This window comes from Lynx rufus, unplaced genomic scaffold, assembly GCF_022079265.1.
Source record: "Lynx rufus isolate CCGP_SWC_20201006 ecotype Redwood Valley unplaced genomic scaffold, mLynRuf1.p SCAF_13, whole genome shotgun sequence".
Classification (NCBI taxonomy): domain Eukaryota; kingdom Metazoa; phylum Chordata; class Mammalia; order Carnivora; family Felidae; genus Lynx; species Lynx rufus.
Window position 1 is genome coordinate 33,108,427 of NW_025814827.1, and position 17,974 is coordinate 33,126,400.

The window sequence follows — 17,974 nt, forward strand, 5'->3', positions numbered from 1 at the left end:
TGCTTGGGATTCTCTCTCTCTCTCTCTCTCTCTCTCTCTCTCTCTCTCTCTCTCTCTCTCAAAAATAAATAAAGAAAACTTTTTTAAAAATTAATATTTTGGAAAAAGAATAAAGAAGACACAAAACCACCTGACAGTTAAGTAACCTTCACAGTTACACGGTTTCTTGCGGTTTACAGAGCAATCCCCCCTCATATGATTTTATAGGTGGTGGGGAAACCGCCTCAGAACAGTGTGACGGGAACAGCGCCACCCATTGACTAGAAATGCTAGTACTAGCACTTAGATCGTTGACATCAGGATTCAGGCTTTCACCCCATCACAGTAAGAAATTGTACAGAGTTAACACAGGCAATCAATTGTATGAGGTGAACCCAGAGGCGCATGTTTCTGAGAGTATCTGGAGATTCGGCCTTTCAGTTACAAAGGCACTGAAAAGACACGGGTAATGACAAGTAATGCTGCCTAACTTGGGGCTGTTTAAAGAGCACTTCCTATGTGTTTTACACACACACACACCCCACCACCAATGAAGCAGTCACCACACTGCTCCCGATGTGGGAGTTAGAAAGACCTAGAAGCTTGGGCAAGGTATCTAGGGTGTGGCTTGCCATCTTTTTCAGGCTCCAGCCTCAAAAGGGTGGGGGGCACTTTCTCCCCTACCTTGCACTCACCTCATTCTCTGAGACAGCCAGCAGCCAACCCAGTGGATCCAGACACGGAGCCCTTGGATGTGTGCTCCCAAGCCTCTTCCTGAAAGCGTGGGGACCTCCCTGCCCACCTGCCCCACCCTCCCCTCCTGCAGCATGGGAGTGGCCAGGGTCTTAGGTGGGAGTGGCCAGGCAGGCTTTAGGACCATCAGTGTCTAGCAAGTAGCTGGAGGCTCCTATAAGGGGAAGACAGGCAAAGTGGCAAGGTCTGAGCCTACAACCCTCAGTGCAGCAGGCTGAACAAGCCATGGGCTGCTTGAGCTGGCTGCTGCTATGGATTGGAGCCATGCGTAAGTACCTTCTGTCTGTCAAGGAACCACCTGGCTAGAGGCGTCTTCCTAGGCTTGGCAAAAGCAGTGAAGGCAGACAGGTCCTGTGGCTCCCACAGAGGCCTGGAACCCTCAAGGCCAACACTTCTGGGTCAGTGCTCCAGGAGTGGGCCCAGAAGCAAGGTGCATACCTCAATCCAAGGTTCCCAATCTCTCAGCTTGGGAAGGAGGGACAGGCCCTGGGGTCTCAGCACCGCCTGGGGGTGAGACTACCTAGCTAAGTCAAGGAAAGGGTGGGGGGCCTGCAGGAACAATCTCAGGGCAGCCCCCAAGTCATTCACAAGGACTCCCCAGGGGAGAAACTTGCAGAGGTATCAGCCAGCACCCCATGGGGCTTCAGCAACTGCAGTTGGTGGGGGCCTGCTTCCAGTGGCGATAGGAGCATGGCTGCGAGAGGCAAGTGTCTGCATTTGTCTATCTTTGTCTTCTGTCTCCCATTTAACATCCTGCCCCCTCTCCCAACCCTGCTATCTCACTGTCACCTTTCAGGAGCCAGTCTCTGCTCCAGTCACGGTCCCAGGCACCTTTTCCATCATCCTTGCCCCTGTGGCTGCCAGCTCCAAGCCCCCAAGACGGAATATCACCACCCCACCTAGTGGCTTGGAGCCAGCTTCTCCCCTAATTCCCCCAGGTAAGCTCCAAGCTCCTTCCTCCCTTCTCCTCTGCTCACCTTACCAGTCTAGGGCAGGTGCTTATATGACCTTTTCCTCCTTCCCTGCTTCCAGGCACTGAAGGGCCTTGGTTATTCTTCTGCGGGACAGCGGCTGTGGAGGACCCACACCAACTGTGACAAGTGGTACACAGGCAGCAACCTCGTGGCGACAGTGGGGGTCCGAAAGACTCTGAAAGGCGTACATTTGTGGTGGGACAGGGCACTGACAGGTACCTGTAAGTGCAGAGCAGGGAGAGGTGGATGGTGACCTTCCAGTCTGAGGTTCTAAAGTCAGGGGACCAACGGCCTCATGCACACCACGTTGTCTTAGAGTATTCTACAACCATGTGCGCCCTGGAGACTTTGTCCTTTCTTCCAGCAGAACCGGGGGAGGGTGGCAATAGTCTCCACGGAGTGAGCCAGTATCTAGGAGCCTGTTCCCACCAAATGGATTGCCCCTAACCACCCGCGGCGCCAACGGGTGCCTTGAGCCTCCCCTCATCTCCATTACACCTGCTAAAGTAAGTGTAAAATCTAATTTTCTGGTGTGTAACCCTGGGTCTCCCCAACCCTTCAAAATCGACTACAGCCTAAGTCCCTGAGATAAATTCTGGAGCCGCTTCTGTTTCCGACCTCTGCCCCAGGCGGGTAGCCCGACGACCGAAGATGCAGGGGCTGGGGACTGAGCGCCTGCTCTCCGCAGGACCTCAGCTTACGGAGCCGCAGGGAGCAAAGGCGCCAAGAACCACCCGTGGCGGGAGCAGGGCGTCTTCGTCTCCGCCCTCTTCTCCCTTGGTCGCAGGGAGCCGCTTTACATCCTAGTGGGGCAGCGGGGAGAGGATGCCTGTCCCTGAGTAAGCGGGGCCCGTGGGAAAGGGCGGCTCAAGCTCCGCAGGAGTAGGGCTAGGGCTGGGCACTCCGCGGTGTTGAGACAGCCGCACCGCGAAAGGAGCATGGGGCCCCGCTGCATCCGGCGCCCCATGTCCCCAGGGGAAGCCGGCAGAGCCAGCGCGTCTGTCTCGGAGAGACTCGGACCACTGAGGAGCACGCGGCGACGGAGGGGGCCGAAGGGGTCCCGGGGTTGCGGTGCCGGGCGGGAGGCGGCGGGGCGCCACCTACATCTTTCGGGTACGTGTTTGCCTCGGCGCGCTCAGCACCCGCCCTCAGCGCTCCGCGTTGGGGTCCCAAATCTCCTCCTGCGAACGCGCGCACACACGCTCTGCGTCTCGGACTTGGGGTCCCCAGTCCCTGAGCCCTTACTCGGGTGCCTGGTGCACGGGTCCTCCCTCGACGGCTGGAGGGCGCACCCCTGAACGCGCCGCCCACCCCATAGCTGCGCGTCGGCGAGCTGGAGCCACTGCTGGTGGCGGCCGGAGGAGGCGGGCGGGCCTACCTGAGGCGCCAGGACCGAGGCTGCCCCTGAGAAACTGGAGAGCCGCTCGGCGACGCCCGGAAGCAGCGGGAGAAGCGGGGCCGTGGGGAGAGGCGGGCGTGCCCCCCATCTTCGCTGCCAGTCATCTTGCTGTCGCCCCGCAGGTGGAAGGGGCGGCTGGACGTCGCGGGCCGGGCCCCCTCTCCGCAGGCCGGCCGTCCACTGCTGGAGGGGGCGGGGGGCGGCCAGGGCTGCGCAGAGGCCTGGGCTACACTTGGCCGGAGGCTTGGGGGCGGCGGCGGGGCCTGTACTGCGGGGTGGAGGCGGCGGCGGCGGCTACCCGGGCAGGTGCACTCTTGGGGAGGGCAGCTGGGCAGCTCCCAGGGTTAAGTGAAGTGAGAACCTTAGAGTAAGCCCTCTAAAGGACAGGTGGGAAAGGGCTTGAGCCCTGTCCTGGGCCAGAGCAATAAAAGTAATAGCTCTTAGAAAAAAGAGATCAAATAAGTTGCAAGCAGACAGAACTCATACAAGCAGACAGGACTCCCTAGATTTTCATTTAAATCCAGGACTTTTTTCATCACAACAGGTCTCCTTGTTCTACAGCAGCCGCAAGAGCTTAGAGCTGGCTGAGTTAGCAAGCCGAGCAGAGAGGCAGGAAGTCAGGGATAATTTAAATCAGCAGTTCTCAAAGTGTGGTTCCCGAACTAGTAGCATTAGCACCACCTAGGAAGTTACAAATGCGAATTCTCAGCCCCTCTCCAACCTACTGAATCAGATACTCTAGGGAAGACTCCTAGCCATCTGTGTTTTAATCAATCCTCTGGGTGATTTTAATACACTCCAGAGTTTGGAAATCACTGGTGTAAAGAGACAGAGCTTTGGGGTCTGTCTGAGCCATACTGTTCATGAGTACTTTATACACATCTCCATTATCACAAAAATGGAACATACGGTTTGGGCCTCTTCCATTTTATATCTGAGGACATGAAATCAGAGGGTTTTAGGTGGACCAGGAGGTTGCCCCAGCTCAGGTTGTCCCTGAGCAAGGCCTTCAGGTTCCAGCTGATTATGCCCATCCCACCTCCCTGGCTCCTGGCTCCCACTTCTGAGCCGGCAGCACCGGTATTGTAATGCTAGTGTAGAGAGGGCCACAGGGGATTCGCACTAGGGAGACAACAGCTTCCCTACTGTTCCCAAGCCAGTTTCCCATCTGTATGCCCCTGCCCCCCTCCCTCCCTCATTTTGTAGCCAAACACTCTAACACTTTCAGTTTCCAGGCCTCGGAGACTGACATCCTCTGGGTTGATGGAGAAGATGGGGTATCTTTCATACACGCCTGCAGCGAAGGCTTTCTGCAGCCTCTGGCAGGTATTGGCCCCTACCTCCACCCCCCAGCTTTCAGTTGGGTCTAGCCTTCTTCCTCAATCTCTGAGCCCACTCCCATCTGAGCCACCAACTCTGCTCTGAACCACCTGTTTCTTGGACAGCACGGGAGTTGTCAAGAACTGGGTGGTCAATTGTGATGCCAGTATGAGGCCTTCTGGGGTGCTTGTCAAATATCTCCTACTATGAATTCTTTTTTTTTTTAATGTTTATTTATTTATTTTGAGAGAGTGTGTGAGCAGGGAAAGAGCAGAGAGAGAGAATCCCAAGCAGGCTCCATATTGTCAGCACAGAGCCTGGTGTGCCCCTCCTGCTATGAATTCTTAAACTCAATCCTCCAAGCTCCAGGATCCCAGAAGAGGGAGTATATGGACTTGACAGAGTCCTGCAAGCCCTTCCCCTACCCCTTCAATGCCTCTGGTGTTGCTCATTGTTCAAAGTCCAGGGCTAGAGTTAACCACATAGCTGGAAAAAGTATGTCTGTCCCCCACCTTCACCCTGCAGTATCAGTCGTTTTACTCATAGTCATGGAGAGCCACAGAGAGGTAGAGATCTGACTGCTCCTCAACTGTAGTCATGGCCATTGCCAGTGGCAGGCAGAGCTCTGGTTAGCCAAATGCATGTGCCCAGGGGGCATGGAGCTAGCTGCAGGTAACATTACATGCATGGTACAGGTAAGTCCTGCCTTTGTCCAAGGTCTGGACTCCTGGGGCCACGGGCTGGGAGGAGCAGTAGGCTGCTGGGAAAGATGACTGGTATGTGCCAGGCACCATTCTAAGTGCTGGGCAGGAGGCTGGATATGCATCAGTGCATGCTCTGCCCTCAAGGAGCATGTAGTCTAGTGCTCTAGTTTGGGAGGGGTGATATCTACCTATCCACCTATGTACCTACCTATTTCTCTATCTAGATCTAGATTTAGATATCTATTAAAGTGACGATTGCCATGGGAGGTTTAAAATGTTTTAGGAGTTCTCAGAAAGGAAAGATTGCTTTTGTCTAGGATAAATAGGGAAAGCATCATGGAGAAGTTAACAGTTTGGCTGAGTCTTGAGGTCTGGGTAAAATTTGGGTAGGGGGACAGAGAAAAGCTTCCCACTGAAGGCATCTCTCTTTCTCCCTAGACCTGCCCACCTCACCAGGCCCTCTGGTTCTGTTGGTGACTGTTGTGACCTCTACATTGAGCCTCCTTATGGTGTGTGGGGTTCTTAGTCGGGGTAAGCAACATCCAACAGGTATGGCTACCCACCTTGTCACTGAGCTGCGCGGGGTCCCAGGGACAGATGAGGCTGATTTCAAAACCCTTGCTTCTGGGGCACCTGGGTGGCTCAGTTAGTTAAATGTCTGACTTTGGCTCAGGTCATGATCTCACTGTTTATGAGTTCAAGCCCTGCGTTGGACTCTCTGCTGTCAGCGTGGAACCCCGCTTCAGATCCTCTATGCTCCCTCTCTTTCTGCCCCTCCTCCACTAGCACTCATGTGCCCACTCTCTCAAAACAAAACAAAAACCCTGCTTCCAGCAGAGCAGTGGTAGACTCCTCTAGGGTTCTAAGAGTAGAAGTAGCTGTGGAGGCCCAGGGAAAACATTTGCCTTAATGGACATCTGGAGAGATGTCCTGAGCAGAAGGGTAGCAAACAGTGTGGGTATCTTCTTGCCATCTTCTTCAGTGAACCATAAGAAGTGGTAGGGCCTGTGGTAGATGAGGCTGCACGACCCTGAGCTCAAGCTGAGCTACCTTCAAACCTCCACCACCAGGACACCTCAACCTCTACTACTGCCAGGTGGGGTTTGGCCCCGCCCAGCACTGGCCTCTGCCCCCAGGACTTACAGAGGTTTCCCCAGCCAATGTCACTCTGCTCGGGTGAGTTCTCCCCCTCCTTCTGAGAACCTATGCACTCTGAATCCCTCCCTCCTCCACCCCGTTCCCTGCTGTGGTGAATTATGGTTCCCAGAGAGAATCTGGCCTCAACCCCTCTGTGGAGGAGACAGAGGCCAGAGAATTTCTAAAAGACACAGTGACCTGTATAGGTCAGTTGTCATCCCCAGTCCTGGGATGGTAGGGACCCCATGATTTCTTTGGAGCAAGTATCTGCAAGGACATAAGGAAAACCTCATCACAGACTCCCATCCTCACCCTAAGCCCATACCTGCTCTCTCTTCTCCCCTAACTCTGTGCCAGTCAGCATTGCCTCTGCAGGGCTTGTACTTGGGGAGATGCCATGATGCAGAAAAGCCTCAGAGTCCTCAGATAGGGCCACCTGGGTGTATAGGGAGTGGCAAGGGAGGTAAAGGAGGCACTAGACCCTCCAGGACCCTTCCCCAGGCCCAGCCACCCTCTCCCTTCCAACCTGTCTTCCTGCAGAGCACTGGGCCATGGTGCCTTGGGAGAAGTCTATTGAAGGACTGGTAATTGGCCTTCCTGGGGACCCCAATCCCCTGCAGGTGGCTGTCAAGGTGAGAGGGGTGGAACTCCTGGCTCAGGGTAGAGCAGGGCTCCATGGGGGGGGAGGAACAGTTGCTAGAGCTAGGATCAACTGGCCTCCTGAAATGTCTGGGGGAGCTCAGGAGCCCTTTTCCTCCCCAGACCCTGCCAGAACTCTGCTGTAGTCAGGATGAGCCGGATTTCTCACCGCATCAGGTGCACCTGGGCCCAGGGGCAGGGGTGGAAGGTGGGCACTGAAATGCCTGCCGGGACAGCTTCTCTTCACCCTGGAGCTGAGAAGTAGCAGTTCTAGGGATACAGAGCCTGTCTCCACTTTTGTGGAGCCTAGAGCCTGGTTTCCTTCCCTGTCAGTGACTGGGGTATGTGCACCTCCCACACAGCACATTCAGCCATCAGAACATTGTGCGCTGCGTGGGGCTCAGACTCTGGACTGCCCCTCGCCTAATTCTGCTGGAGTTGAGGTCTGGAGGGGACATGAACAGTTTCCTGAGGAACAACCGGCCACACTTGGTAAGACCCTTCTCCCAGCCCTCTTGGCCCATCTAAAGACCCTGTCCATGTGTCCCAAAACAAGCATGGACTAACACACCCTCTGCCCTACCCAGGGCCAGCCATCACCTCTGGCCATGTGGGACCTGCTCCAGCTGGCTCAGGACATAACCCAGGGCTGCCACTACCTGAAGGAAAATCCACAGGTTGGGAGTGATCCTGGCTCAGAGCGGGTGGGGGAGCAGCCCAATCTCTAATCCCCAAGGAATAGCTTTTCCACATAACTTTTATAGAAATAGTTCAGGGTCAGAGCTTCTGAGTTCTGGCAGTGATTTTTTTTTTTTTTTTTTTTTTTTTTTGCCTGCAGGGACATTGCTGCCAGGAACTGCCTGCTGGGCTGCACTGGACTCAGCCCAGTGGTTGGTACTGGGGACTTCAGGATGGCAAAATATGATATTACAGGTGTGGGGTCTGGGGACGCGGGGAAGGCTGCTGCTGCTCCAAGAGATTTACCAGCACTCTGGTGGCATTTGAGCAGCATCTCACTCCCCTCCTCCCTCTGTAGAACCAGTTATTAGGGGTGGGGGTGGGGGGGGTAGGCTCTGCTGCCAGTCAAGTAGATGCCTGAAGAGGCCTTTCTGGAGGGCATTCATTTTCATATCCAAGACAGACTCCTGGTGATAACATGCCTGCCCCCTTCCCTGGCCTTGGGCCACCTTACATGAGGGAAGGGGAAGGCTGTGTCTGATGGGCTTCATTGAGCTTCCCCCACTCATGATGCAGGTCTTTCGGGGTCCTGTTCTGGGAAATCTTCTTATTAGGCTACATGCCCTACCCTGGGTGCACCAACCAGGACATACTGTACTTTGTCACTGGAGGGGGACAGATGGGCCCTCCCAGGGGCTGCCCAGGCCTGTGTGAGTATGGAGTGTTGTCCAGGGACGGAGGTCCTTCATAGCCATGGGTGGGCACAAAATCCTATCTTTCTCCCAGGTACTGTACCATGACACGGTGTTGGCGGCACCAACCTCAGCTGTGCCCCTGTTTTGCCAGCATCTTGGAGCATCTTCAGTACTGCATTCAGGTGTGCCCCCTCACCTGCCTTGACCATCTTGATCTCGAGGGTCAGGAAGGAAGCCATAAAACAAAGCTGCTCCCCTGCCCTTCTATTACAGGACCTGGATGTGCTGAATTTATTCCTGCCAATGGAGCTACTGCCCACTCTGGATGAGGAAAAGGCTTCTGGGCTGGGGAGCAGGTCTTTGGGGGGCCTAAGATTCCCCACGGGCCCAGGAACTGAATCTGGAGAGCTTAAAGAGCTGGATAGGGAGCCTCCTTGGCCCCTGACTGCCCTCTAGTCCCAAGACCCCAAATCCAGGGACCTCCAACCTCGGAAACTTTGGAATCCCCCCTATGACTCTTGGGCCCCAAGGGGCCCTGAAGGTGAGGACTCAGGCAGTGCAATGGTTCCTCCCTGCACTCTTCCTCAGGCTTCTAGGTAGCTTGTTATTCCAGTAGCCTCTGTCCCCTGCAGTCTGTACTGCGTGTCTGGGCCTGTCTCAGAGCTGGCCAGGCACCAGTGGACTCCCCATCCTGGAAACCAGCCCAGGCTTCCTGGAGAAGAGCTTGGACACTCCCAGCCTTTGATCTTTGGGACCAGAGGTTGAAATCGCCTCCCTCAGGAAGCCTTCTCTGGATTACCCTTCCCTCCCCCACCCATAAGTGTCTTTCATCTGGGCAGCCCTCAACCCTACAAATGCCTCTAATAAAGAGTTCTTCTCATACCCTCCAGTGATCTGCCTAGACATGAAGGATGCTAGGGAAGTAAGAAAGGGACCAGAGGAGGGAGGGGATGAGGCCTGAGTCACCAAAGCTGGTGTCTTTGAGTTTTATTGGCAAAGGCTGTCCATTGTAGTGTGGGAGGTTAGACCAATAGATCTAGTGTCTGCGAAATAAAATTCATTATCTGGCCTCTCTAGAGAGATACGCAGCCCCCTCAAGAGAGCTGGGCTGAGGAAGGAGGCCATTGTCCCAGCCAGCCTCCCTACCCCCCCTCCCTGGGTTAATTAGTGCCATCGGTTCTGGGAACTCTGGGGCTTGCTTTGGAGACAGCCCCCTGCTCGTGCAGTGCGTCCCATGGTGGTTGGCACTTGGCCTTCAGAACCGTGTGAACCTCCCGGCACCGCAGGGTTTCAGTCTCTGGCTGCATGCATGGTGTGGACACGGCCGCAGGTCCATCTGTCAGAACCAGGGCCCAGCCTCATCTCTCAGCCAGGCTGGCCAGGATGCTAATGAGATTGTCCAGCCCCAGCAAATAGCCGTCCTCGCGGTTGCCCTCCTCCCAGGGCCGCCGGTGGTCCAGGGTCTGGCCGTCGGGGAGGGGCGTGGTCTTGCCGAAGTCAATGAGCCACACACCGGCGCGATGGCAGTGATCGTGCACGAAGAGCAGCGAACTGCCGATCACCTGTCGAGCCCCACATGGTCAGGCCACGGCCCTTTCCTGGAGAAGCCCCCCATCCTAATCCTGCTGTAGCCCTCACAGACCACAGCTCCCGCACCTGAGCCTACCCCTCTTACCTCGTGCCTGCTAAAGAACTCAGAGACCTCCAGGGTGTCCCGGATCTGCTGCAGGCGGTTCAGATACCTCCTCTGGAGAGAACAGGGTAGGAGAGGAAGGCAAATTAATTAAACACTAATTGAGCCTCTGCTAATATTAGGGGCCACGAAGCATACTTGGCTTGGCAAATACCGTGGTGAGGAAGACACAGGCCCCCAGGTGGGATAAATGCTACGATGGGGGGGGGGGGAGGAGGGAGGGGGAGCGGGTCACGGCAAGGGAGCTAAACCGGATGACCTAGGGGCACCCCTCGTTTTCAGGTTTCCCCGACACCCCAGGGTTCTAGGATCCGGCGCTCACCAGCACTTCCGCATCCCCTTGCACAAACTCCTCGAAGACACGAATCACCTGCTCCCGGCTTCGCGTCGTCTTGAAGTCGGTGCTGCAGGAGCCATCAGCTTTCTGAAGGAGATGGGACAGGAAGGGTCAGGGTCCCCGTGTCTCTCCTCAGCTCAAGGGGAGAGGATCAGACTAGAGCAGCAATACCTCCCAGAACGTTAGTTGCAGGGACGGCAGAAAGGCCGCCAGAGGGTGCCTCGTGGTGGGGGTCAACAACAGGGCAGGTACCGCACGGCGGGGTTAGGGCTGAGGGAGGGACAGGGCTCTGCAAAGCGAAGCGGGACTGGCCCACCTTGATGCCTTCGATGCGGAAGCCCAGTGTGGTGCTGGAACTGATGCCTTCTCGCCACTGCATGTAGCGTGGCTTGGTGACCGCGCGCTGCGCGTGCTCCTCCTCGGTAGGAGCCGCCGGGTCTACCGCCAGCATCTTCTTGTACATGTCCTTCCGCAGCTTAGGCCGCTCGCGGGCTTTGGTCAGCTCCTCTTCCAGGTAAGTCCTGCGGAGGCGCGGGCAGCGGCGGGGCGTAAGACGGCGCACACCTGGACCCGGTCCAGCGCGGCTTTGGGCACCCGGTAGAGCGCTCATCCCCTCCCTGTGTGCGCGCCCAGCCAGGCATGACACGTGTACCTGACGCCCATCTTGCAGTCAAGTACGCAGGGCCCGTCGAAGCCGTCGAGCAGGTCCTGTAACTGCAAGTAGCTCTCGCCGTCGCGCTCCACCACGCCGTGGAAGGCGGGCACGCAGCCGCGCAGCGCGTCCGCCATGAGCCGCGCCAGGCAGTAGCGCTCCGGCTCTGAGCTGCGCTTCAGGATCAGCCCGCTGGTGCCAGCCGCCTTGAAACTCCCTGCAGACTGGCACCAGTTAGCGCTGCCTGGTCCCTTCCTACTCCAGACACCCACCCACCTCACCAGCGCCTGCCCTGTGCTCACCCGTGTGCCCAGCCAGCTGCACCCAGGCATAGCGCCTCTTGAAAGGGCTCATGACGGGCAGATTCACCATGGTCCGAATCTTCTGCCAGTGGCTTTTCTGAAAGCGACACGGTCCAGTGTGCACGTTGGCGTCTCAGCAGTGCTTAAGCCCGCCCTCCTTTGGAATAGGGTCTCCTGCCCCAACCCACCGCAAGTAGCTAGGGCCCCACGGTTCACTCACTCACTCAGTCACTCAGTCACTCAGTCACTCAAGGAAAGTTTATTGTGAGCCTATGTGGAGGACACTGAGATGGGCACAGGGTGATGGCAGATATCCAGCTTATGGACTGTGCTGAAAACAGCCATGAATTTAATGCCAAAGGGCTCAGGTTTGCACCCCACTCCTGCTGCTCTGAGCTGTGTGGGCAGGTTACTAAAGTGCTCTGTCAAGGATTTAGAACTTTCCTGAGCTTGAACGTCACCTGATGGTCACCCCGGTTAAAAAATGCAGACGCTCAGGTCTGCCCCAGGGGGAAATTCTAAGTAGGTCTGGGTGGAGCCAAAAATTTGCATTTCTAACATTGCCTCAGGAGATTCTGGGGCCTGAGAAACAGGCCTCTGAGTGTCAGTTTCTTCATCTATAAAATGGGGAAATAATCACTCTCCCTGGGTTGTTATGAGTAGTAAATGAGGCTTGAGTGTGACAGGCTCCATCCTCCCCAGCCCCATTCCTTGGCATGAAGCAGAAACTGGACAAATTTGGATTCTTGTTTCGTTCACTTTGGACCATTGGCTACTCTTATTTAGGGAGACAAACATGGAAACAAACTTTTGCAAAGGCCCAGGACAGAGAGGCTAGCCTGGCAGGGCCTGGGAAAAGAATGGCTTAGGGCTCCCTGAGACCCTCTTGCTATTCCTGATGCCTTTTCACTCCTCACCAGTTGGCAAGGCTCGGGGCATCCTTGGTCTTGATCTAGACCCAGAAACCTGAGCCTTGAAAATGGGATGCAGAGCTGAGAGCCTATCATTTTAGATGAAACCGGGAAGGAAATGTAGATTTTGGTGTGCTTCTTGCCTCATGACCATGGCTTCTGGCCTCCACCCAATTCAGAGAGCAGCTCATACTCTGGACCTTTCCTTTTCCCACCCAAAACTCATCAGCCCTGTGTCCACCCTCTAAAGTACACAGGTTTGCTCATCCAAACTGTGTGTCTGCTGCCTCCTCGTAGGGGTACTTGCCTCAGAGGAGTTGCATATGTGTTGCAGGAGTTATAGGGCTGGAACACAGAAATACAGCCTCCCTGATCAGAGAGAGTTCCAAGAGGGAGAGGGAGAACTTGGCCTAAACAGGGGAAGTCTGCTGCTTTCCCATGGGGAGGAGATAGGGGTTAGTGACAGGGCACTGGAATCATGCGTTCTGTCACTTTTTAGCTGAGTGAACCAAAGTGAGGATTTCATCTGTGTGAGCCTGTTTCCTCTGGGAGGATAGAGCTGCTGCCATAACACGAGCCACCATTTACTGACCGCCTACTGCCTGCCAGGCGCTTCTCATCTTCCATCAGAAAGCACTGCTCCTACTTTCCTACTGAAGTCCCTACATGGCACACTAGGGTGTGATCACGTGTCCAACCCCCAGGGATCTGGGGGTGTAGCCAGAAGCAGCCCACTAGAAACATGACATCTCTTTCAAAACTCCTTTTTTTACTCTTTAAATACATGCAAGGTTTGCATTCTGCTGCATAATAAATCCAAGTTTTATTATAAAACTCTCCCACCTCCAAATCTTCAAGTAAAATTCCAGGAAGATGTATGCGCCATGTGTATTCAGTGGCACCGTCCTATACCCCCTTCTCCCACTCATGATTTTCAAATCATTCACATGCAAAGCAAGAGCATGGGGTGGTAGCATTATTGCCATTTTACAGAAGGAAATCAAGGCTCAGAGGAGTTAACATCCCCTCACTCCCTGCCTCCAGCCTCCCGGCTTCTGGCTGAAGTTCTCTACCAGCCCAACCTCCTCCCCCATGTCCCAATTACCCCATCAGTTTCCAAAATCCATTCTACCACCCCAATTCCCTTTGGGGGTCAAATGGGACCCTGCATGAGAAAGAGCTTTGTGTAAGATGAAGCAATCTGCAGCCACAAGGTGGGCTGTCTGCTCTCTGGGGAAACACTGAGATCTGCCTGCAAACTCCTCTCTGTTGGCTGGACATCTCTGTCTTCAACCAAAGGAATGGGTTTAATGGTATGGTTTCAGGCAGCTTTAGGGGCCTACTGACAGAAGCTTGGGGACAGTGGGGCCAGAATGGACTTGGAGGGTATATCTAGTTCTGTAGCCACCCCAGGGGAAGAGGGAGACAGCCCTGGGTTAGGTGAGATGGGAGAACCACACCATCCCTTCTTCTGGGATTTTGTGGGAGCAGTGAGTGGGGATGGAAGGTGGGAGGTGGGCCCAGTAGAAGAAGATTTAGTGCCTGCAGTCCTGGGCTACTGTCACTTGATTGATGCATGATAACACAGCACTGATTTGCTTCCAAGCTGAGGTAAAATGGGATCATCACCTATTCTCCTCCAATTTTGTGAGGATCATATCAGCCAAGAGTAGCAGCAACTAAGGCTGGTTCCAGCCATGCAGGTTACAAGGGGGTTTCATCTGAACCCTCCCAGCCACTTCCTGAGGTTGGTAGGACAGAATTTAGTTCCCCTGCCAGTGAGGGATATGGTCAAACACGGAAGGAGTCTATGCAAGTATCAATGAACTCACCACCATCCATCTTAGGGAGCTGCCTCCTCCAGGGAACATAATGCAGATAAAAATGCATGTATTCAAAAAGGCTCCTGAAGAGTCATTCTTTACTGGGTGGGCGGGAATTTTGGCACATGAACAACAGCAAGGAAGATATTTTTGAGCAGGTAAGGCTTTTATTATATGGATATCAAAAAGTAGATTTGTTATTTCTAGCTGGAAACAGGGCCAAAGCCCCAACCTTGGGCCCAGCCTACCCTCCATAGAAGTCTGGGAAACCAACTCACACCCATAGGCTGCCTGGGCATCTTGGGGCAAAAAAACCCAGGAGAGCTGATTATGTGAAAGAGTCTTTGAGGAAGTCACAGGGGCACCTTCTGATCCTCACCCCTGGGGCTAGACAGGGACCATCTCTCTCTGGGAAGGGTTTGGCTGGACATTAGCCTCAGACCCTCCTTTGTCCAAGCTCCATTTGGAAGCCCTGAGGACTCCTGCTTCTTACAGCACACCAGATACTCATCCCCATTCTTTCTGACTCTGGCTCTGGCTCCCTACCTCCAGCCATTCAGTCTTGGGCTGAAGCACTCTGCCAGCCCAATCCCCTCCTCATGTTCCCATTGCCCTATCAAACCAGCACTCCCTGTGGTGGTGGTGGTGGTGGTGGGAGCAATCAGTTTAAATTTATAAAATGATTTGCACTAAGGTATAAGTGACCCACGACTTCACCCTCCCAGGGGCATTTGCTTTTTAGAAAGGAAGTCTGTTAACCTAAATTCTGCTCTATAATTAGTGAAAAGTGAAGTGTGGGAGTTCTGGGTCCAGGACAGGATGGCATCAAGGTCTCTTTACCCATCCTAGAGCACTGAAAGAGGAGAACCAAATGAACAGGAGCCAGATACCCTCCCTACAGCAACACCCCAAAACTGTTTTAAGAGGCAGGCAAGGCCTAAGAGGACAGTCATGCTGGCTGCTCTTGGGGATAGGCCCCCAACTCCTCTCCTGATCTGTCTGGGTTTCTCTGCCCGTGACTTTTCCCTCTTCCAGAAGAAAGGCCCCAGGAAGGAGGCAGGCTGCCCAGTCCCAGGATAGTACCCTGCCGGGAGCCCAGCTCCAGGCTCTGGGCAGGCTGTGTGGTGCTCCTAGGAGCTGGGGAAAGATGTGTCAGGCAGAGGCAAAGTGGAGACTTTCAGGGCCGCCTCTTGCTTCCAGCTATACCATTATCTACCCATGCCCTAGTGTCAGGGCCTGGCAAGCTGGGAGCTCCCGAGCTCTGCTGCAGGACCCTTCTCCCGGCGCATCCTTCACCGTCAGCCAACCGATGGCCTCAGCGTCCTGACCGGGGAAGCCCTGAAGGCAGCCTAGGCGGGCACTCTGTGCCGCTCCCCGACCGGCCGTGAGGCAAAGTCCGCGCCTGGCCCTTCCACGCGGGCGCAGGCAGCCTCTGTCAACACCTACTGGCTTATCTGCCGCCGCCGTGGCTGTTTGCCTTCGGGGAGGCCCCGGCGGGCTGGGGGTTGGGAAGGCCTGGGAGACGCAGCCTTGGAGCTGTAAGGGCCCGCAGCGGCCATCTGCTCCAGCTCCTGGCTGCGCCGATAGAAGGCGAAGCTCGGCGAGGGAGAGGCCGGCCGAAGACGCCTAGGGCACAGCTGCAGCTGGTCTTCGGAGTCTTGACCCCAGGCGGCGTGCCTATGTTGCAGGCAGGATTGGGCCCGGGGCCCTCCTCCGACTGTAGGCGGAAGAGGGAAACGGGGGCGGAGGGCGGGGAGGGGGGGCTTCCCTCCTGGCGTCCTTTCTCCTGATCCCGCCTCTCAGCTGTCAGAGATCTGACCCGGGGAACGGTGCACCCAGAACTACTGCTCCGGATTTCGGAGGAGGTGGGAAAGGAGTCCTCTCACTGCCCCACATTCCACGGCTTTGGAGATTCCTCGATGGCACCCGCATCCCTCTGTGAGCCAGGGTTGTACTAGGAATGATTACGGATCAGGGAGGGGTATCCTTTTCATCCGCGGAGGAGAGAGGGACTCCCCGCACCCTACACCTGACTGCGGCGGGGTGTGTGCGTGTGTGTGCGTTTGTGTGTTCCTGCTCGATGAGACTTTTCCCTCTTGTACCTTACAAACCACGCTGCCTTCTGGAGAATGTACGTCTCAGCGGGTAACTGATTCACAGATCCACTGCAAGTCGTTACAGGGTCTCCTCCGCCTCATCCAGTCCGAACGAGCGGCGAAGCCCGGGTTCAGCAGGCAGAGGCCGCGCCTCAGGGCTCTCCCCACCGCGCCCAGTGTCCGCCGCTCTCACCGCCCTTCTGGGCAGGCTCGGAACCACCAGAGCCTGCGGGACGCCCTTCGCCTCTCCCTCCACTCCAGGGACACTTGCATAACGTGGATCTAGAGCAACTCCTTCGCGTTGACCGCGGGTAGTTATTTAAAGTATTTGGCCTTGGTTAAAACGAGGGGGTCAAGATGGCTATCCCGGGCGCCGCACACCCCTGAGGGGCAGGCATGGGAATGACTTCGCTGCACCCTGGCCGGGGTTATCTGAGGGTCAAACCTCGCACCGGAACAGCCAGGTTACCCGAGTAGGGACTAGTAGGCGGATCCCGCTTTTCAGCCTCAGTTTACCTCCTCCCGGCTTTCCTTAGGACCAGGAAACCCGGGGAGGGCTGCGTCCCACTCCCTACCGGAGCCCCCAGCCCCAAGCCCCTCCCTTCTCTGCGTCCACATCTTGTGCGGGCGCCGGGAGCAGACGGCGGCGGTTCCCGAGCAGAGCCTGGAGCGCCTCTCCACTCCCACTCAGGAGAGGGAAACCGTGGCAACGGCGGGGGGTGGGGCCGCCGCGCGGGAGAGGGGGTGGGGAGAGAGGGAGACTCCTTCACCCCTCTCTCTTCGAGAGTTCGCGGGGCAAGACCAAGCCCCTCCGATCCCTCAGCCCCACTTCGCAGCCAGCAAGTCACGATCTCCACCTCCGCCCTACCCGGTGCTCGCGACCGGTCGCAGACTCCTCCTCCCTCTCTTTCTTAGACGCCCCAGGGCCCGGGCAGCGACCCGCAGGTGGAAGCCGGGTGAAAACTGCCAAGGAGGGAGGTCAGCCCAGCGCGTCCTTGAGAACCCCATGCTCCTGCTAAGCAGGACCCCAGGCGGAGGGAGCTTAGCGCAGAAGTCGGCGCTCAGCCAGCTCAGAGCTGGGTCCGCCGCACGCAGCCCCCGCGCCCCGCGCTGGCCCCGCCCCCGCGGCCCATACCTGACCCACGTCCTCGCTGGCTTCCAGCTGCACGTTGCCGCGGCTCCGGCTTTCGCTGTCGCTCAGCAGATCGTCCTCTGAGTCCTCGGGCAGCGACGAGGAGCCAGTAGAGGAGAGCGACGAGGTGGAGAGGCGGCGCGGCTGCTGCAGGTGTGAGGAGCCCACGGCCGGGAGCCAGCCACCCTCCGGCTCCGGTGGCCCCGGGCTGGTCGGGGGCACGTCCGGCTCCTCAGCTGTCACAGTCAGCTGCGGGATCACCGGGGCAGGGGGAGCCCGCGGAAGCCCGTTCGGGACCTGTCCCCCACGCCTTTTGGCCCCGCGGGCCCGGGGCTCCCCTGCGGCGGCGGCGGCAGCGACCGCCGCGCAGCGCGCCTCGAAGAGCAGGCGCAGCTCCCCGACACTCCGGCGCGGGGCCCGCTCCAACCCCGGGCTGCAGGGCCCCGCGCCCCCCGGCCGCGCCATGCTCGTCGGGCCCCCGGGCAGGGTCATTTCCCCGCACGCGAGCCTCAGCGAAGCCCACCAGCCCGCGGCGCAGCGAGGACTGGAGACGCTCAGCGCCCCCGGCGCGAGACTGCCCCGAGGCGGAGCCTGCGCGGCTGCCCGCCTGGGCCCCGCCTCGGCCGCGCCCCCCGCCCACTCCTTTCACTTTCAGAGAAAGCGCGGGCCTCCAAGGGCTCCCTGTTGCTCCTCCAGGTGACCGGGAAGCTCAGACCTCGTGGACACAAAGTCAGGGCCTGGCCTTCGCAG

General features: G+C 56.8%; 2 protein-coding genes across 2 annotated transcripts; one reads left to right on the top strand and one right to left on the bottom strand.

Annotated features, from left to right (window-relative positions):
- The first annotated feature begins 1,367 nt into the window (after window positions 1-1,367).
- LTK (leukocyte receptor tyrosine kinase) lies at window positions 1,368-9,023 on the top strand. Its single transcript, XM_053722178.1, is given in 29 exon segments — window positions 1,368-1,391; window positions 1,765-1,901; window positions 2,395-2,568; window positions 2,682-2,794; window positions 2,797-2,819; window positions 3,025-3,089; window positions 3,091-3,180; window positions 3,235-3,250; window positions 3,253-3,378; window positions 3,380-3,411; window positions 4,334-4,431; window positions 4,972-5,124; window positions 5,568-5,660; window positions 6,112-6,212; window positions 6,214-6,305; window positions 6,807-6,840; window positions 6,842-6,898; window positions 7,029-7,082; window positions 7,239-7,397; window positions 7,493-7,575; window positions 7,729-7,845; window positions 7,948-8,023; window positions 8,025-8,053; window positions 8,160-8,291; window positions 8,370-8,460; window positions 8,552-8,653; window positions 8,655-8,742; window positions 8,745-8,819; window positions 8,911-9,023. Coding segments are annotated over 29 exon segments (2,547 nt in total).
- Window positions 9,024-9,636: 613 nt separating this feature from the next.
- Window positions 9,637-17,716, bottom strand: ITPKA (inositol-trisphosphate 3-kinase A). The gene is made up of 7 exons (XM_047074501.1): window positions 17,228-17,716; window positions 11,263-11,359; window positions 10,961-11,177; window positions 10,625-10,829; window positions 10,294-10,395; window positions 9,954-10,025; window positions 9,637-9,840 (listed from the first exon to the last, which is right to left on the bottom strand). Exons 1-7 carry the CDS (start codon window positions 17,714-17,716, stop codon window positions 9,637-9,639), a joined length of 1,386 nt encoding a protein of 461 aa, XP_046930457.1.
- Between the last annotated feature and the right edge of the window lie 258 nt (window positions 17,717-17,974).